Source organism: Caloenas nicobarica, chromosome 1, assembly GCF_036013445.1.
Source record: "Caloenas nicobarica isolate bCalNic1 chromosome 1, bCalNic1.hap1, whole genome shotgun sequence".
Classification (NCBI taxonomy): Eukaryota; Metazoa; Chordata; class Aves; order Columbiformes; family Columbidae; genus Caloenas; species Caloenas nicobarica.
This window is the reverse complement of record NC_088245.1, coordinates 2282453-2303339: the sequence shown is the minus strand read 5'-3', so window position 1 is coordinate 2303339 and position 20887 is coordinate 2282453. Positions and strand designations below refer to the sequence as shown.

Here is a 20887-nt window from a genome sequence, read left to right as displayed (position 1 = left end):
CTGATCAGAAAACCGAGTCTGGTGTGATGTTCCTTGCACTAATCCTTCCACTAGTAAACTGTGAGGACCCTGAAGGACCATGCTCCTCTCCTCCCTGTATCTCCTATGGCATTTAGTTGACTCCACCTTCCTCCGAGGCTGGGGCACGGTGCAGCACCCCCCACCCCGAGCGCCTGCGTTTTGTGTGATTGCAACCCAGCTGACGTGATCTAAGGCCATCGGAAACACGGCTGCTGTGTGGCTGCAAACCCTCACGACCGACTGGACTCCATGGGCCACCACGTCCTCCAGACTCGTGGGATGGAGATCTACCAACAAGCCTTGGCTGATGGAGGAGGTTGGGGCATTTCTTCCTCTTCTCAAGGGTTGAAGCAGCCGCTGGGTTCAGGAGGAATCATAGAACAGTTTGGGTTGAAGGGCCCTTCCCAGCCCCCCAGTGCCCCCCTGCCATGAGCAGGGACATCTGCACCAGCTCAGGTTGCTCAGAGCCCCGTCCAGCCTGGCCTGGGATGTCTCCAGGGATGGTTCAGCCACCACCTCTCTGGCCAACCTGGGCCAGGCTCTCACCACCCTCAGGGCCAACAATTCCTTCCTCCTGTCTGGCCTGAATCTCCCTCCTTTAGCTTAAAACCATCACCCCTTGTCCTATCGCAACAGGCCCTGCTGAAAAGTCAGACAGACTTGCTTGGTTTAGGTCCCTTTGCAATGCCCAGCAGTTCACGCGTCACCCACTCTGTGTCCTGCTTTGGGCAGCATCTGCTTTTTGCTCTCTGAAGAGGGAACCCCCAGCCCAGGGGTTATTTCCACCACCCAGGGCCTTTCTGGTGGCCCAAAACAGGGTTGACCCCTCACCTTGGCACGTGTGACCACAGATGTATTCCCACCAGAGATGGTGTCACCTGCCCCTTCCCCAGCTGGTCCCCAGCACCTCCTGCATGGGAAACGGGGACAGGTGGCTCTAACGATGCTCCTGCTTTGCCTTCTCCCTTTCAGGCTGAAAATGGGGAAATTAATTGTCCCCTTGCCCCGTGCTGAGGTCCTTTGGTCAAGGAAGGGTCGGTGCATCCATCTTCCAGCTGCTCAGGGAGAGAGGGAGGGCAAAGGGTGAAAAACAGCTGGTTGTAATTATGGAAGTGGAAAAAAAAAATAATAAATACTAAAAATTTCCAGCAAACTTTGGAGAGCTTTCGAAGACGGATGGGTGCCAGCAGAGACCTGCGAGCCCGGGCCACGTTGGAGGCAAAAAAACCCAAAGGTTCTGTATCCTCTGAGCTCTTCCCCTCCCAAATTTCCCCCATCAATAAATCTCACCTTCTTGCCCTCTTGGGCTCCAGCTGCTGATTTATGATTGTTATAATGAAAGACACTGAACAGAAATGAACTGTGTGGCTCCAAGTGATTTACAGAGACATCTTTATCCCTTTCCTGCCCCTCTCATTTAATTTAGTGGCAGGAGCAAGTTTTTTACACCCTGGAAGTGACAGGGATTTCATCGCGTTTCCCAAAGGAGTTCAAGGCTTTTCCTCTCACTTGAATAAAAAAGAATATCCCTTGTTTCTCTCCGAGCCAGTCTGAGACGTGCCGAAGGAAGATTGAAAGCATTAATAAACACCAGCCCAGATTTAATGAAAGGCGAAAAGATTCTGAACAGAAATCTCCGAGCTGATGAAACCGGAGCCCGGCCGATGAGGATTTATTAAACGAACGGCTGCCAGGATGATTTGTTAAATTAGAATTACATAGATGTAGTAACTGCTGGAGAATTAAGGGTGCTGATTAAAGCTATGAGATGGGGAAGGTTTAAAGGTGCGTTAAAGATGATGGCCACGATTTTAATGGCGCGTCGCTGTTTTTGCAGTGATGGAGACGTCACCGCGATCTGGAAATACAACAATAATCACTTGATTTCTTGCTATTTGCTTTTTAAACCAGGTCCTACGAGGGAAGCTGGACCACTCAGCTCTGCTTTCATGGTTAAGCACTGACGGCAAGAGGCTTCATTCCCCGTTTCAGCCTCTCCTGGGATAACACCACAAGTGAAGCGTCGCTCTGCACATCAGGGATGCGATTCCCAGCAACCAGGAGCCTAAAACCACTGGTAAGTCGGGCTTGGGGACCTCAAACGTTGATGGTTTCCTTGGTACCAACCACTTCAGGCTCAGACTGCTGCCCTGAGCTGGGTCCCCCAAGTTTCTGGTTTAGCTGCATTCGCCTTGTGCATCCTCCATCAGCTGCCATGAACCAGAAGGACACGTGCAATTTGAGGGAAAACAGCTTTTCTTTCCTACCTTCTCTCATATCAAAAGCAGGAGAAATTATGTGTTGATTTCAGAGCCCCATTAATTTTCCAGTCACCAGCAGCAAAGCATGAAAGGAGAAACAAGACCAACCTGCTTTGAAGAGGATACATATTTATTTTGCTTTAAAAAAACCCCCAAAACAACAAACCAACAGAAATACCACCCTAAACTGAGCTGACCAACCCAAAAGATTTGCAAATTGAGAACACTGATCAAAAAGTATTGTGGCTCACCCACTTTTCCGGCCTCTGCTAAAAAAAAATATGTGCTATTATCTCTACAGCAAACGTTAAAACCAAACAAATCAGTAGCCTGGATACAAATACTGGTTTTGGCAAAACATCTGCACGGACCTTTCCTCCATCGCACGACCAGGCAAAGTCACTCACTCTCCTACAGCAGGAGAGGAATCGCTGCCACTTCTGTGACACTGTGACAATTATAAATATTCAAAACCACATAGATCACGCTGCAAAGTTAAAAAAATCCCCACCCCTGACAACAAATAATAACCCATCGTTGACATCTGGTTTGAGTGAAGACTGAGTAGAGCACACGGTTCAAAATAAAAGAGCAACCCAACCATCCCCGAACCTACCGGCATCACACAGAAATTGCAACTCGCAATTTCCTCGATACAAAGAGCGACCTGGTGAGCAGTTCACGTCCAGAACATCCCGCTCGCTCAGGCGCCAGCTCAGCTCTTCCTTTGCTTAAATCCTCAGCCCAGGTGACAGCAACCACTGCCACGGTGGACCGGGAGTCACAGCTCCTCTGCCTCCAGCCCCATGTCACACCCACGTCTTTTAAGCTTTGATGAACCCCAAGATTTACCCAGTGTCCCCAACACTTTCGCGCTGCCTTCCCACACCTCCCTGTCTCAGCTGAAGCTCCGTGTAAATAGCGTTGAAGATGAAGGATGAAGGTTTTACCTCCCTCTGGGTCATTCCTGGAGCTAGAAGTGAGACCTGACCTGGGGCAGCCATTGAGAAAACATCTCCCCATCTACAAAACCCTTGGAAACGTCCCAAAATACAAAAGGTTCTCCAGGCTCAGGAAAAATCAAAACCAGGAGAAAAAAAAAATCCATCAGTACCTCAGGAAGGAGCGAGACCCCGTCAGCATCGTATCAACTCTGGTTGGGATGGAGTTTTTTTCCGTGGTGACCTGTACGGTGCCAGGTTTTGGATTTGAGGCTAAAACGGTGCTGACAAAACACAAACTTTTCAGCGCTTGCACAGCATCAAGGCCTTTCCCTTTTTTCCCCATGCTGCCCCCATGGGTGGGCAAGAAGCTGGGAGGGGGCACAGCCTGGACAACTGATGCAGATAAAAATCAGCAATAAAAACAGAGAGGAAGGGTTTTTTGGGGGAAGGTGGGACTGGCTGGGCATAGGTCTGATGGTGGAAGGTGGTACATGGTTGCCTTTGCATCACTTGTAGGTTTTTTCTTTCCTTTCTTCTTTCTGTTGCTTATTAAACCATCTTTACTCACATTTTTTCTTGGTTTTGCTTTTCCTATCCCACTTCTTGATGCGGGGGACAGATGGTGCGTCGTGGCCGGTCGGGTTTAACCCACCGCAAGCGCAAGTTTAAACACTGGAGGGGTCGTAAACACCTAGGCTGGAAGCTGTCAGGACGCTACACGGAGGAATAACGGAATATAGTCCTTCCTTGGCCCAGCTGGATGGGAATCGGGTTGATGTTGCTGGATGTGTTAATTGTCACGGCTGAGCAGGGACAGTGTCACGGTGACGAGAATAAAGTGCTCTGGGAAAACCGGGGCAGCACAAACTGCTGCTGCTGCTCCGAGTGTGTTATTATAACCCTCGCTCTGCCCAACATTGAGCAGCTCCTAGAAGAGCTGTGGCTGCTCTTCACCTCACTGGGAGACACACGTCACCTGCGCGATGCGGACAGACACCCAAAGCTCCTGAAGGCCACTCCTGTCCCAGCTGAGGGGTGACACTAAGGGACAACGGTCCTGCGCCAGGTAGATGCTGCTGTAATACGCAGAAATGCCGTGAGCGAAGCTGATGCCCAAAAGGTGGGAGAAGAAAAGGGAAGAACTGGGTGAAGGGACAGTAAAACCAGCTCACTCCCCCCAGCAGCACAAATAAGCTCAGCTCTACTGGCCCTTCTTAAGTGTCTTGGCATCACTTGAACCCTGAGGTTGGGCTGGATCCGGGGGCACCGCAGGCGCGCTGGGGGCTCGGCACAGATCGTTACAGCTGACTGCTGGTAACGAAGCCCACAGAATACACGTTTAATGAGGGAAAAAGCGAGAAACAACCGAAAAGTGACCTGCACTGAGGACATAACCACAGCAGGAGGAACCCACAACACCCTGAAGCATCGGGGCAACATCTGAGGACTCAGCGAAGCCTCAGCAGCACGTCACCGTCTCCCTGAGAAAGCTGCGACGGTGACACAGCGACACTTGCTGTCCCCTTAGCATCACCCCTTTTTGGTTTCCTCAGGCTCCCAACTAGGCCCTGCTACTCGTGGTGGGGACTCGGTGGCTTTGGAATCAGCCCCCTGCACCATTTCCCAGTGGAGGATCTACTGGGCAGACTGGAACCTCTAGAGAAGGTGCGAGCTACAGGCAAGTCCAATGTCCTCCCAGAAAAGGTGATCACACAACAAGGACTCGGGTTAAGAGCCAGGCCTGACATTTCCAGGGTAGCTAAAAATCTGCTGCACAAACAACAGCTCCCCGGGGCTCAGTCATCTGCTACAGTGACCAGGACACAAAAGGACGGCACCAAACAGGCTCAGGGTCCAGCTCGTCAAAGCCAGGAGGAGTGGACAACAGCACCACAACTAGGTTGGGCTCCTAACAGCACTGGGTCAGCTTTTACATTACTTAAAAAGGGCTATTCAAACAAACAAACAAAGAAAAAACAACAGGGGGAGAGGTTGGAAGCAAAAGGGGTTGCATAAAAAAATGCAACCTTGCAAAAAAAATAACCGTATCATCTCTCCATGATCCATTTTGGGCAGCTTCCCAGAGGAGGCTCCATGTTTCCCAGGAGCTTGGCACAGCCAACACCTCCCCCATGTTATAAAAACAACCCCTCTCTGGGGGATTCCTGCTGCTCTGCTCTATAAAACAATAAAAAGGTCCCTGCAGAGTGTCGCCGGCTGTTACTCCTCCTTCGGCCTCTTCCTCCAGCGGGCCAGGAAGGGCCCGAGGCTGTTCCACACCTCCGTGTACATGAGGGTCCCCACGAAGACGAAGACGGTGCCCAGCCAGTGCCAGCCCGTGAAGGGGTTGCGGAAGTAGAGGATGGAGAAGATGAGGCTGACGAACTTGCGCAGCGTCACCACTAGCGTGACGGTGAGGGACGTGCACTCCGTGGTGAGGATGAAGACGCCTCGGATGCAGACATATCTGGGTGGGCAGAGGTAAGGGGACACTGGGGTTGAAGAGAGAGGTGGCCAACAGGCCACCGGCATCCTGGCTGGTACCAGCACTGGTGTGGCCAGCAGGCCCAGGGCAGTGACCGGCCTGTGCTGGGCACTGGGGAGGCCAAACCTCCCATCCTGGGGGCAGTTTTGGGCCCCTCACACCAAGAAAGGCCTTGAGGTGCTGGAGCGAGTTGAGAGAAGGGAACGGAGCTGGGGAAGGGGCTGGAGCACAAGTGTGATGGGAGCGGCTGAGGGAGCTGGGGGTTCAGCTGGAGAACAGGAGCTGAGGGGAGACCTTCTGATCTCTGAACTGCCTGAAAGGAGCTTGGAGCCGGGGGGGTCGGGCTCTGCTCCCCAGGAACAAGCGCCAGGAGCAGAGGAAACTGCCTCAAGTTGCGCCAGGGAAGGTTGAGGTTGGATCTGGGGAACAATTTCTTCCCCAAAGGGCTGTGGGGCATTGGAACAGGCTGCCCAGGGCAGTGCTGGAGTCGCCATCCCTGGAGGGGTTGGACAGACGGAGATGAGGGTTTCAGGGACATGGGGTAGTGACCGTGTTGGGTTAACAGTCGGACTCGATGATCTTAAAGGTCTTTTCCAACCTAAACAATTCTGTGATTCTGTGACACTTCGGGAATGCAAAGGCCTGGGCGATGGACAGCCCCAGCTGGGTTACAGAGGGAATAAAATTCCCTTCTCCTCACATCAGCATTTCTACAGCTGTGAACAGCCTCACTACAAACCCCAGGGACACCCCAAATATCCCAGAATCTCCCTGACCCTGCTCTGGGACAGCAAAACTACCCCACCAGAGCAGCTGAGGCTCACGTATTGTCAAAAGGTTAATGGCACGTGGGGTTTACAGCCCCTGCCATGGAGCCAAGGGAAGCTAAAATCAGATTTCTGCATTTATACCCAGCAGAAATCCCATTTTCCCCTCTGAGGAACATGGGAAAAGCAGATTAAGCAAAGGGTTTCATGGAGGAGCATGAGCAGCAACAGGGCTCAGGCCTCTCTCAACACTGAGAGGAAAACAGTAAGAGGGCCTTGGACTGAAGGGTCCCTTTTTTGAGTGCATTTTGGCTTCATTCGGACTTTCAGAGCTCTCCTCACTGCCTGGAAGAATCCACACACTGATATATTAGAAATAACTTCTGAGCTGTCCCTTCTACCTAGAGCTGCCTAGCAAAACTGCCGTGCATTTGTACCCATCAGCCTGTCCCCGGGGAGGTGGTGGCAGATTGGAAATAACAAAAGCCCCAGGATAAACTCCACTCCGTGTTTCCCAAGAGGTGGTGGCCAGGTGGTTCAGCCTCCCTGGAAAAAATTGTAAGCCCCAGGTTAAATTTTACTTTATTTTCCAAGAGGTGGTGACGAGGTGGTTCAGCCACCCTGGAAAAAATTGTAAGCCCCACGTTAAATTTCACTCTCTATTTTCCAAAAGTTACACTAAACTTAACTCCGAAACGCAGGGAAGACTCGCAGGATTTGGTACCCCCACCCCACTCCCATCTCCGCGGCTCGTCTCAAGCTGAACTTTGGAAGGATACTGAGTGATGACATTCATGAGGAGGTAGAACCACATGATTGGCAGTGTCAGCCCGATCCCTGGGACCTGGAACGGCTCTGCGGGGAGAAGATGGAGCAAGGTCACTGCTCTGGCAAGGGAAGTGTCTCTCTCCTGTCCAGGACTGACCATCATCCGCGACACACTGCAGCTTCAGGATTTTGCCCCAAATGGAGGGTTATTTTGTTCTTACTGTGGTAAATTACAACTACAAGAGAGTCGTGAAGATATTTCTGCCTGGACTTGCATAGGGAAAAAAGGAAGATGGAAGAAGGCGGCGGCTAAGGAATAAAGACATTAAAAGAAAAGCTCTGTCTTGTTTTCTTGTGTCAGGACCGTCCTGTTAAAACTGGATGAATCACCCGCGTGGCTCTGAGGAGCTGCCGGTGCAAGCACAGCAAAGCCTGCGTAGCACCAACGAAACAAAAGCCAACAGGTCCGTGTTTACACCTTTGGTTGAGGACTTGGTCCTGTTACTCCCGTTTTTGAACTACCACATTCCTTTCCACGGGGGTCACCTCCTGCTTTCCTCGAGACAGGTGCGGCAGGCTAGAAATATTTTGTGATTATATTAATGAACAGGTTAAAATGATCTACACATGGAAAGAACTCCTTACCTAGAGGGGATTAGAGAACCAGCAAATCTGTTCAGCAAAGACCTCTTCAGTTTCGTAAGACAGAGGATATAGGAAGGCTTCTGGCACTGAAAAGCCTGGCGAATTTTACTATTAAATTAAAGAAGATGTATAGCTTGAGGTGGATAGATGAGCAACCTGGCTGGGCCCAACAGGTGTAAGCGTGTGCATTAGTGAGAAGCTTGGGCTTTAATCACAGCCATCCAAACGGTAACTCGTGGCTTTGCAAGCTGCTGTGGCACCAGCTGAACGCTCAGCTGCCCACAGCCAGGCTCCCAGCAGTCACCATGTCCTCAAGATAGTGCGAGGGGTTTTTTTGGCTTTTGGCTTTCTACCAAACCTGGAAATTCAAAGGGCTTGAATATCCCCAGATGACAGTCTGATGTGCACAACTGCTGGTCTGAAAGCTCCCTACAGCACCGTGCTGGGCACTGGGGAGGCCAAACCTCCCATCCTGGGGGCAGTTTTGGGCCCCTCACACCAAGAAAGGCCTTGAGGTGCTGGAGTGAGTTGAGAGAAGGGAACGGAGCTGGGGAAGGGGCTGGAGCACAAGTGTGATGGGAGCGGCTGAGGGAGCTGGGGGTTCAGCCTGGAGAACAGGAGCTGAGGGGAGACCTGATCTCTGAACTGCCTGAAAGGAGCTTGGAGCCGGGGGGGGTCAGGCTCTGCTCCCCAGGAACAAGCGCCAGGACCAGAGGAAACAGCCCCAAGTTGTGCCAGGGGAGGTTGAGGTTGGATCTGGGGAACAATTTCTTCCCCAAAGGGCTGTGGGGCATTGGAACAGGCTGCCCAGGGCAGTGGTGGAGTCACCATCCCTGGAGGGGTTGGACAGACGTGGAGATGAGGTTCTCAGGGACGTGGGGTAGTGCCAGGGCTGGGTTAACAGTTGAACTCAATGATCTTGATGGTCTCTTCCAACCAAAATGATTCTATGATTCTGTTTTCCAGAGCACAGAAAGGATGAGAACAAGGATCCGTCTGTGCAACACTTACCGGACTGGCTGAAGAGAACTGCGTGGTGGTAGATGTTTGGGGCAAGGAGGAGAAAACCAGGGAGTGGTAACGCGTGCTGGAGAGAAAAGCAAAGACACGATGTTAACTAGAGGTTCTATCTGCCCAGTAAAAGCAACAGAAAAGACACGGCGACTTACATTGTAAAAAAGGGCCTCTTTGGAGTGCTTCCCAAACTGCTTGTACAGCGTTTCCTGGAAAATCCCCATCCTGGCAGACATGAGGAGGGCGAAGGTGAGTGCAGCAATACCTGGAACAGAAGCGCAGCCTTGCAACACTGCCCAAGCGTGGCATAGCTCAAGTGAAGCAGCTTGGAGACTCCCACAGTTTGGTTTTCAGTGAAAAATAAAAAAAAAAAAGCCAAAACATCCAGACTTGATAATAAAACTGATAATGGTCTTGGGGACACAGGTATCTTATTACAAAGGCTGAGATGCCAAGAGATTTCTGAAAAGAATACCCCTTAAAAAGAGAAAAGCCTGGTGAAGATATCCGGAATCTCGGTCTGTCACTAAGCCACTGCCTTGCAGACACCCCTTAGGTGCCGTATTTAACTTGTTGGCCGAAATAAGAGGATTTCCTTACACAAAACTGCTAATAAGTGCCACAGACTCCCTGTTCTTTGCAAATCAGCATGCACCAGATGTTGATTAAACCTCAGCATGGAGGCTCCCACCGCACTCTGCTTCGCACAACCCGCACGGTCAAGGACATCAGGGAGCAGAAGTCTTGCCAGTGTCCCAGCAAGGTGGGCTGGAGATGTGACACTCACCCAGCAGCCACCACAAGAAAACCTGGAGTCCGTCCTCTTCGTTTAAGCTGGAGTCAGATGCCTGGTGGAGGGAGACACGACACAGTCACCAGGTGCTACTGTGTCCCTGTGGCTCATTCTGACCTGCCTCTACCTCAAACAGTCACTTCTTTGGCTGAAAAGAGGTGGTAGCAACTACGGCTATGCTTTGCTTTTCGCTCTGCTGCAGGGAATGCAGCAGATTCCAGCAAAAATTATAAACATCTGATCAAGAAAGGAGTTTTTCTGAAAGAAATGCCCTGGCTCAGCCAGAGACCAAACTCTTCAACCACAAAAATAAGCAGTTAATTATTACTTCAATAAAAATAATTAGAAAGCTCCCACTGGCAGGCTCCTCCACCCCCATCTCAGAGGTGGGTGTGCAGGAAAGAACAAGGGCTCTGGTCAAGCCCCAGTCAGGTGCTAAAACCAGGGCTCTGGTTTGCAGTCAAGACATGGGAGGAAAACAAGCCTGTAGATGCCATTAGCTGAGGGTAAAACTCGAGGTAGCATGACCTGGTTCAACTCTCTTTCGCTGTGGTTTAGGGCAAATGATATTACTTGTCTTTGACACAACTCTGTGTACCATATCAAAGAGTTTATCTGAATTAATCCAGAGCAAGGCTGCATAGCACAGACCTTCTTCAAACACCCTGAGAGTATAAACAACGATTAAATGATGGGGGACTTGGAGGTTTGACAGCCGTTTCATTTCCAATCTCTCAGAGCTGGATTAAGTGCAACCAATTTTCACTTGATACCATTTTAGGTCATTTTACTGTCTTCAGTTGACAAGATCAGGCTGTGGGTGCTGACCCAGGAAAAGCCCAAACTGGTGTTACATGTGGATTTTCTTCACTCTCTCCTGTTCTCCAAATACATGCACTTTATTTCAAGGGTCACAGAAAGTCACACTGGATGACAACAGGTCTGGAAAAATCTAGCCTGAAAGCCGACGAGTTCTTCTGGGATAAAAAGAGGGAAGATTTAAGATGGCTGAGTTTTGTTTAAGATTCACCTGCTCCTAACTGCAACATACGGGAAAAGAATAATGGGATATATTCAGCAAAAAGCAACCTGAATACCACAGGATAAAAAGCATCTGAAAATAAGTTAAACCATGTGCACATATGTGCATCCCTTCGCTCCAAGCCACAGGAAAATGGGCAGGAACAAGAGTTTTTGGGTAGCAGATCTAGAGCCAGGAGATATCTTGTTTCTCCATTAATAAGTCAAGCAAAGGGAATTACTGATGAAGGTGCTGACAGCAGCTCCTCCTGTCAATAAGGTTCACAGCTCTGACCTCAGGCCCTTTCCAATCCTTACCACTTGCTTTGCAGACATGAAAGTGCAGGTGAAGATCCCCAGGGACACCAGGGCGATGGACGTGTATTTAGACATGCTGTACCTGCACGGGAGAGAAGAGAGATGTCAGTGGCCCAGCCCAGCCTCGTGTTGTTCGTCTGCCTCTCTCTTGCATTGCGTTTTGCTCCATTACACCAGCGTGAACTTGGGATACTGGACATGTAGCCACTACCTAACACTGGACACCAGTAAAGGTTGGGGACGGACCTGCTGGAAAACAGCTCTGCAGAGAAGGACTTGGGAGTTCTGGTCAACAACAGGGTGACCATGAATCAACAATGTGCTCTTGTGGCCAAGAGGCCAATGGTCCCTGGGGTGCGTTAGGAAAAGTGTGACCAGCAGGTCGAGGGAGGTTGTTCCTCCCCCTCTGCTCTGCCCTGGTGAGGCCGCATCTGGAGTTCGGTGTCCAGTTCTGGGCTCCCCAGTTTAAGAAGGACAAGGAATTACTGGAGGGAGTCCAGTGGAGGGACACAAAGATGATGAGGGAACTGGAGCATCTTTGTGATGAGGAGACACTGAGAGAGCTGGGGCTGTTCAGCTGGAGAAGAGAAGCTGAGAGGGGATCTCATCAATGGTTATAAATATCTCCAGGGTGGGTGTCAGAGGATGGACCAGACTCTGTTCAGTGGTGCCCAACGACAGGATGAGGGGCAACGGGCACAGACTGAAGCACAGGAGGTTCCATCTGAATATGAGGAGAAACTTCTTTCCTTTGAGGTGCCAGAGCCTGGACCAGGCTGCCCAGAGAGGTTGTGGAGTCTCCTTCTCTGGAGACATTCAAACCCGTCTGGACACATTCCTGTGTGATCTGCTCTGGTGACCCTGGATGAGCAGGTGGGTTGGACTGGATGATCTCCAGAGGTCCCTTCCAACCCCAACCGTTCTGTGATTCTGTGACATTTCTGGGGGGGAAGAACAACTTACTACAACTGCAACAAAAAAAGAAGCATTTAGACCAAGATCTCCTTGCCTGTGGCAAGAATCCCTCTCAGATCAAAGCCAGCATGGATCTCTGCATAGCGATGGAGTGGCAGGGGACGTGCCCACACTGGTACAGCAGCCAGACAGACCCCAAGCAGCTGGGAGGACACTCCTGTCCCAATGTCTTTGCCCACTGGGGTGGGTTGAGCTCAGCCAGCAGCCAAGCACCAACACGGCTCCTCGCTCCTTCCCCCAACCTCATGGGATGGGGGAGAGAGGGAGAAAACTCATGGGTTGAGCTAAAGAGTTTAATAGGTGAGGAGGGGGAGTGGAAAACAAGAAAAACAATGCAAAAGCAATCATTGATCAATTCCCACAAGCATGGCCCATCCCTGGAGACATCCCAGGCCAGGCTGGACGGGGCTCTGGGCAACCTGATCTGGGTGAAGATGTCCCCTGCTCATGGCAGGGGTGGGACTGGACGAGCTTGGAAGGTCCCTTCAACCCAAACTATTCTATGGCCATCTTGGAAGCCAACTCCCTCCAACCCTCTTCTTCCTCTACCGCAGTTTCTATTGCAGCACATAGAATCATAGAATCATTTCGGTTGGGAGAGAACCTTAAGATCATCAAGTCCAACCATACCCTAACTCTAGCACTAAACCATGTCCCTAAGAGCCTCATCTATATGTCTTTTAAACACCTCCAGGGATGGTGACTCCACCGCTGCCCTGGGCAGCCTGCTCCAGCGCTTCATAACCCTTCCTGTGAATAAATGTTTCCAAATATCCAATCTGAACATTCCCTGGCGCAACTTGAGGCCGTTTCCTCTGGTCCTGGCACTTGTTCCTGAGGAGCAGAGCCCGACCCCCCTGGCTCCAAGCTCCTTTCAGGCAGTTCAGAGATCAGAAGGTCTCCCCTCAGCTCCTGTTCTCCAGGCTGAACCCCCCAGCTCCCTCAGCCGCTCCCGTCACACTTGTGCTCCAGATCCCTCACCAGCCTCGTCGCCCTCCTCTGAGGATGACATTATATGACACACAATATTCCTTTGGCCGTTTTGGGGCAGCTGTCCTGGCTACATCCCTTCCCAGTTTCTTGTCCACCCCCAGTCTACTCGCAGGCAGAGTGGGAAAAAGAGAAAGCCTTGACACTGTGTAAGCGTTTTTCAGCAACAGCCAAAACATCAGGGTGTTGTCAACACTCTTTTAGCCACAAATCCAAAACACGACACCCTGTGGGCTGCTATGAAGAAAGTTAACTCCATCCCAGCCAGACCCAGTACACACATCCATCAGGAGTGGTACCGGCCTCACACAAGTAAGAGGAAATAAAAGAGCTCACACAGAGGGCTGCAGCCATATGTAAAAGCTCTTTTCAGTCCATGTTTGCCTTAAAGGAAGGAGTGAGAGGTGGTGGAAATGCAGAAGAAGGAACTATTCCAACCTCCAGTCCAGACACACCTCTGCACCCCACTTTCCCTATCAGTGAAACAAGAAAGTTAAATGAGAACACTAAACACCGGTCAGGATTAAGTCAATGGCAAAGCATTCTCTGATAATACAAAAAAGAGGCTTGTGATTTACCTTTTCTTCAAAATGATGACACCCAGAGCCATGCTTGCTATGAGAGAGCCCTGGGAAAGAAGAGAGAGGGAGGAAAAAACCAAAACAGAAGGTCAGCATGACAAAATTCTCCAGACTGGGTTTCCTGCTCCAGATAAACACCAAAAACTCAATACAACTAATGCCAAAACACCAATAGAAATGCCAGAACAGTGTCAGGGAGACTGACAGAATGGGGAGAGTGTCACTAGGAGAAGCAGAGAAGTTGAGCTGGGTGGCTTGGGAACAAGGATGCTGGGGCAAACAGGCTACTAGGATCTTCTGGCCAGTGGGTCTCCTCCTTTTTTGGCCCACTGGTGACACCCAGTGTGTGCTGCAGCCCAGAACGTGGCCAAATCGCTGTGGTTTTAATTGGGAACAGGAGTACGGCTCCATGGATTGGCTGCAGTACAAGAACCATCCCTCACGGTTAATGTGAGACAGGGCTCCTGGAGTGATCTGGTTTTCTTCCTTTTAACCTCTCCCGACTTTAAGTATCTCAACCCAATGATGTGTTGTGGGAGAACAGATCTGCCCAGCAGATTTTGTTATCTCCGTCTGGCCAGCAATTCAGACCATCCAGGGCTGACAAACAGAGTCTGGGCTTCATTTTATCATCGTTACTTCCCCACCACCTTTGGAAATACGAAGCCTGTTTGAGTCTCCATTTCCTCATCTGTTCAGGGACATTAAGTTGACATTTAATGGTCAACAATGTGAAAGTGAGAACTGGAGCTGAGCCTTCAGAGCAAGGCTGCTTTTCCCACAAGTTAACTGGAGTTTAGTATTTGCACGGGGTTTTGGTGCCCTCGGGGTGGCAGAACACACGCAGCAGGGACGGTGCTTGTGGAGATGATGGAAAGAGACATCATGTAAGGAGGAAAAGGATGGTCTGGTGGAACTCACCGATCTGAAGATCATGTGCAGTGGCATGGCGATATTTAAGTTCAGGGCATAGTTATTCACCACACTGACAGTGAAGAACATGGCCACCATGATGAAATAGTACCTGAAATACACGAAAACCAGGGGATAGCTGTGCGTGTACCTCCCTGGGATGCTGGGGGACACCTTGGGAACAGAATACGGGTTGCAAGGAAATGTCTGGAGCTGAGCAGGAGCCCACGTAGCTCTTGGGTGTGTGACAATGATTAACAAGGAGATCAATCCAGTTTGGATGTAGCAGGGAAGTCCTTAGAACAGGACGCAGATCGACCTGCACTGGCTCGGCTTGTGTGAATCCCAGAAGAAAAGGGGAACTGAGGAGAGCCCAGCTGAGATCTTTTAGTATCGACTTTGTCCAGACCCCTCTTTCCTAAGGTCTGTGGCATAAGACGAGGTTTGATTCAAGGGGATTCAATTTCTGCCAGCAGGCATGGCTACTGTTTCTTGGACAGGAAAGTATCTGATGGCAATTTCCTATTAAGAATTCTCGCTAGATGAGAAGTTCATATTTTTATCAGGCATGACAGGTTCTCAATGAGGCTTCATGAATGCTGCAGGATGGATGGGATTCAGGCAGGATAAACAGATAAGCCTTTTTATTAAATACTTCTTGAGATATTAGATAGCCAGCCAATTTGTGCCTAGCAAAAGTGTTCAGATCAACTGTACCTTATTGGTATGGCCGGCTTCTTCCTCCCGAAGTTGGCTTCGAAGATAAAGCCTTCCATAGCAATAAATAGGAACTGGGAGAATGTCACTATGTTCCCACATCCTGGAAACTGCCTGCAGGCACGGAAAATAAAGACAAACATAAGAACAACGCCACGGAGAACAAACATTGCATTGGGCTCCAATGAAAAGATCCTAACAGCTCATAATTCCAGAGTGAGCATCAGCCTGGAGGGGCTCTACCACTTTATTTGTCCAGGTTCTCATATCGCGTTTGTTAAACACTTCCCTGCAGGTATTTATTCACCTGTACTTGTAGATACATGTGCAGCAAACCCTTCCTCAAACACTTCCAAAGAGGAACTGAGCAGCCAACCCCCTCATGGGGCACGCGGTGAATTGGGTCAGGCAGTGAAAGAGGCAATTGGTCGCATCTCACGGGTCTGTAAAACATCCCGTCAGGGTGTAGGATCTGAACGAGCAACGTCAAACACCGACACGATCACACAGGAGCTGGATCTCCCTCTTTCTCATGGGAAAGTGGTTCTGACAGGGATCTCTCCCTACTGACAAGCTGCTGTTAGAGGCCGGCGAAACCATGAGTCCACCCAGGAGGAAGGCAGCAGGATTTCCAACAGCCCTTACTTCCACCGCATGAGGTCCAAGGTCAGGTTCGTGCCATAGAACCATAGAATCTTAGAATCATTTTGGTTGGAAGAGACCCTCAGGATCATTGAGTCCAACCATAACCCAATGCTAGCACTAAACCACGTCCCTAAGAATCTTGTCTAAACACCTTTTAAACCTCTCCAGGGACGGTGACTCCACCACTTCCCTGGGCAGCCTGTTCCAATGCCCGACAACCCCTTCTGGGAAGAATTTTTTCCTAATATCCACAGAGGAAGGTGTAGCATCCGTGGTTCTGCTCGCACCTCATCCCCAGAATGTGTAAGCATGAGCTCAAACATGCTTTCAATTTCTCCAGCAAGCTTTAGCTGTCTGCCCTCCTGCTTTTGCTGGATGCCAAGAGGTTGGTTGTAGGTTCAAGAAGGAACCTACAACAGCTCACCACGGGAGCCCAAAAAGCTCATGGCATTAAACGCCATGTGATAATCTGGCAGTTTGCTCATGTGACACATGCTTTGCACCGAGGTTTTCAAACTCCACAAGGTATCAAAAGCCACAAAAACAGTGTATGACCTCAAAAGAAGAGACCCTCTTAGCTGAGCATCTTTGACCTCCCAGAGAGACCCAAGCAGGGCAGTTATCACCACCTTTGCAGCAGAAACAACACCACCTCTGAGCAAATCAACCTTGTGTGCTTATTCTGAGGGAAGAGGAATTACGCCCAAGGTAACGGCCTGACATTAAACAAACACTCCCTGCGTGCAGCTCACCCGTTCCTGCTGCAGCCTCTGCCTCCTTCCTAAGAAGCTTACGGGGAGCGGGAGAGGATTTCTTGGGAGGCACAGGGGCAGCTGCAGGCTCAGAGGAGGCCGTGACAGTTCAGATAATCAGAGAGCTCGCTGTTAGTTTCAGCAAGAGACAAGGGAATTTCAGCAATTACTTCCCCCTTCTCTAGTGCAAGATAGAACCTGAGACCAAGGACTCAACAGAGTCCTGATCCCTGTCCTGTTGCACAAGCACGCAGCTTGCTCACGAACATGCTGTCACAAGTAGTTAGACGCCGGGTCTAGACATGGTTTTGTAAGCTGAGAGATGCACTGGAGAACAGGAATAACCGAACTGTTCCCGGGTAGCAGAGCCAAAGGCCTGGTATCCTCCAAAATTTCCTCTGTCACTCCCCTAGACTTTCCAGAAGCAGCAGTGCTGTGGTTAAGGCAGAGTTGGCACGTGGGTGCCACCAAACAGCACCTGGAAAGGCCACTTTGTCCCAGCGTTTTCCACGGGGAGGCACTGAGACTTCAATCCCTGCTGGGGATGCGGTTAAGAGGCTGAGGGGAGACCTTCTGATCTCTGAACTGCCTGAAAGGAGCTTGGAGCCAGGGGGGGTCGGGCTCTGCTCCCCAGGAACAAGCGCCAGGAGCAGAGGAAACGGCCTCAAGTTGCGCCAGGGGAGGTTGAGGTTGGATCTGGGGAACAATTTCTTCCCCAAAGGGCTGTGGGGCATTGGAACAGGCTGCCCAGGGCAGTGCTGGAGTCACCATCCCTGGAGGGGTTGGACAGACGTGGAGATGAGGTTCTCAGGGACATGGGGTAGTGAAAGTGTTGGATTAACAGTTAGACTCGATGATCTTAAAGGTTTTTTCCAACCAAAACGATTCTTTTTTTACTTGTGGGAATAGAAACTGAACCGGAGGCAGAGGCCGGGCTGCAGGACTGTAAACCTTATCTCTGCAGGGAATGCAAAGCAAGTGTAAACTCAGAAAAACCAAGGCTGTTTCCATGTGCTAGACTTTGTTTCCTCCCAATTCACAGATCCCTGCATTCAGTCACTGTACATATGACCTCACATTATCGGTAAAGTGTTGACACAGGGTTATGTGTTAACAGATAATAAAAAGCCAAACAAAAAAAAACCCCAAAGCCCAGGCTGTATCTGCCCATGTCTTTGACTCACAATCCTAACACAGTGATAAACCTATAAGAAGTGACAAGAAGTCTGGGTATATCAACAGCCTCTGCAGAAGAACAACCCCCCTGTTTGCACCATACAGGGAAGAAACCCGTCAATATCGACCACAAAGAGCTTCAGATGTTCTCACAGAGAAGGTACCTCACAAGGACACAGCTTCAGAAGGCAACTCCTGCTGGTATTCAGACAGGGGCTTGTTTAACTTGCTCTTGAAAAACCTCCAATGAGGAGTTTCCCTGCTCTCACTCTTACAAACCCATTTCAGTACAGTGAGATGGAGCAAACTTGGGATTTTGGCCTGCTTGACATCCCTTTCATGGCAATTTAAGCCCTTTATTTCTTGTTCTGCCTCCAGAGCCTGGCAGAAAAATTTATCTCCTCTGCAGCCATTCTCCACATGTTTAAAGTCTTTTGTCTGTCCTCGGGCACCTCTAGACTAAACAGTTCTCGTTCCTTTACTCTTTCCTCATAAATCCCAAGCAAATTGCTTCCAATCACCTTTGTTATTCCCCACTAGACTGCCAGTCTGGCCGCTTCCCGTTCCTGTGACCCTGCTCAAGGACTTTGCTTGTTATGGGAAGATTCATCTTCAAGAGGGACTTTTTTCCCTCTAGACAACACTACAATCCAAAAAACCCAACCAATTTTACCCCAATTCAGGGACCAAAGGTGAACAGGCCAAGACAGGGGCACAGAAACTAAGCTTCCAGGAATAGGGGGATTTCTAAAATGAATGAGAGGTGATGCTTAAGAGAAGCTTGTGTGCAAGAAGCAGTTTTTCTTAGATATCTGCAATTGCACTTCTAGGATTTGCTGCTCAAAATCCCTTCTGGGGTTTTGACACCTATATTTTGAGTAGGGCCAAATGGCCCACTTTTGGTTTAAAGTCTGGCTGGAGGCAACACAAGCCTGGTGGGTCTTGCAAGCATCTTGCAAGGAAGTGCAAGAAGCCAGATCCTAAGCTTTCTTTACCTCAAAAAGGCCCATTTCTTCTCCCTTGCTGATGCTGCAGCACAAGCCAGGCAGGAAAGGCAGAGATTTGAGCAATCCCTGAGAGGAAAGAACTCTCCACACAAGGTCTCTTCCTCCAGTAACTGCTTCTTGATTTATCCAGCGATTGCTAAATGATTGTGCAACCCTGTGTTAAGGTATCTGCGTCCTGGCCTCCCAATTTGAAGCAAATATCCCCATTGCTGGCTGACAGAGTCAGGCTCTCCTTTGCACTGCCTTTTTCTCTTAACAATCTGGGATGATGATGGACGGGGAGGAAGTAAGGGCAGGTTTTAAGTACTAGTTTCGAAAGGCTAGGCATGATTGAACGTGGTACTGAACGGTCAGGGGATGCAGCTCCACTCTGACTTATTATGAAGGTAGATACAAAACCAGCTCAACTAATTTATTTTTTTTTCCAGTCAGGTCTAGCACTTTTATCCTCACATCTTGCTGACCAGTCCTGAGAACAAATCCAACAGACCATCGCCTTTCCCAAGCCACGCCAGCCCTCCTCTCTCAGGGTGAGGAAGGTGACGCAGCGCTCGGACACATCCCAAACGCCAGCCCTTTTCTCTCTGCAATGTGGCAATTTGCCTTCTCTCCAAGTGTCACACGGGACTCCTCGCCCTCATCACGTTGGCTTTGCAGCCGCGTGATCCTGCCGAAGATCACATTTCCAGACAGACGACGTTGCCTTGGCCCTGCCTGCCGTGTCCAGGGACTCCTGGCCAGCTCCTGCGCGTCTTCTCCTTGGGATTTCAGCTGTTATTTGTATGAGGCGCTGGGATCAGAGAGCAGGGGCGGCAGGGATGCTTTAGCCTGGAGCACAAGTGTGATGGGAGCGGCTGAGGGAGCTGGGGGTTCAGCTGGAGAACAGGAGCTGAGGGGAGACCTTCTGATCTCTGACCTGCCTGAAAGGAGCTTGGAGCCAGGGGGGGTCGGGCTCTGCTCCCCAGGAACAAGCGCCAGGACCAGAGGAAACGGCCCCAAGTTGTGCCAGGGGAGGTTGAGGTTGGATCTGGGGAACAATTTCTTCCCCAAAGGGCTGTGGGGCATTGGAACAGGCTGCCCAGGGCAGTGCTGGAGTCACCATCCCTGGAGGGGTTTAAAAGGCATTTAGACAGGGTTCTTAGGGACCAAAATGATTCTATGATTTCAGGAGATGCCCGGTGCCAGGGTCTATCCTATCCTACCTCCTGAAATCACAGAATCATTTAGGTTGGAAGAGACCCTCAAAATCACAGAGTCCAACCATAACCTAAGTCTAGCACTAAACCATGTCCCTAAGAACCTGGAGGGTTTAAGACCCCTGGAGGGGTTTAAACGGGGGGTTAAAAGGCATTTAGACGAGGTTCTTACCAACGCGGCCCATGACAGGACCAGACTGGGCCCCAGCCGAGCGGAACACCCCCAAAAAAACCCTCCCAAACCCCATCAGACGGTGACACAAGGCCAGGCCCGGCCATCCACACCCGGGCTCCTCTTGGATGAGAACCCCCAAGCGCTGAGGGTGACCGGCCACCCTCACCCGACCCCGTTCCTGCCCCTAATCCCTCCCTCTAGCCCCCCAACCCCTCCCGCCGGCCCCGCACCTGACCAGCAGCTCCAGGAACACCACGTTGCTGCAGCAGCCGCCGAACACCAGCCCCACCGCCACGGCCGGGTGCATCGTACCGCCTCCAGCAGCGAGGCAACGTCCCGGGCCGCCACCGCATCCCTCTCCCGGGCCGCGGCCCCGCTGCCGGCCCCGGCTCTGCCGCCCCCGCTTCCTCCCGGGGGCCGGTAGTTCGCTCCCCGCCCGCCGCCCGTTCACCGACACGGCGGTGGCGCTGCCGGCGGGACTACAACTCCCAGCGGCCCCCGCGCCGCCGGCCCGCCTTCTCCCTCAGGCGGCGCCGGCCCGCGGGGCATCATGGGGGTTGTAGTTCCGCATAATGGCGGCGCGGGGCCCAGCGCTGAGGTGGCGGGGGCGGGGGGGCGGCTTAAACTCTGCTTCACTGCTGAGGAACAGCTGCTAATTGCCGTTTTGGGTTTAGATGATGAAATTATCTCTTCGGTGTGAAATGGAGCTTGCCTGAGGCCTGCGG

At 50.9% G+C, this 20887-nt stretch overlaps 1 protein-coding gene across 1 annotated transcript; it reads right to left on the bottom strand.

Moving 5' to 3' along the window:
- Positions 1-2438: 2438 nt before the first annotated feature.
- Positions 2439-20583, bottom strand: SLC35B4 (solute carrier family 35 member B4). The gene is made up of 10 exons (XM_065636282.1): positions 20393-20583; positions 15212-15325; positions 14504-14606; positions 13580-13629; positions 11037-11118; positions 9693-9753; positions 9061-9170; positions 8903-8978; positions 7258-7333; positions 2439-5693 (listed from the first exon to the last, which is right to left on the bottom strand). Exons 1-10 carry the CDS (start codon positions 20467-20469, stop codon positions 5447-5449), a joined length of 996 nt encoding a protein of 331 aa, XP_065492354.1. The 5' UTR covers positions 20470-20583; the 3' UTR covers positions 2439-5446.
- Positions 20584-20887: the final 304 nt, after the last annotated feature.

What these genes read in the sequence shown, in the direction of transcription:
- SLC35B4 (XM_065636282.1), bottom strand. Translation starts at nt 20,469, where the DNA reads ATGCACCCGGCCGTGGCGGTGGGGCTGGTGTTCGGCGGCTGCTGCAGC. An exon ending in TGCACATGATCTTCAGATCG is followed by an intron (nt 13,630 to 14,503) that starts GTGAGTTCCACC and finishes CTTCTTTCCCAG; the next exon opens with GGCTCTCTCATAGCAAGCAT. An exon ending in TCATGTCTGCAAAGCAAGTG is followed by an intron (nt 9,754 to 11,036) that starts GTAAGGATTGGA and finishes TCCCTCCACCAG; the next exon opens with GCATCTGACTCCAGCTTAAA.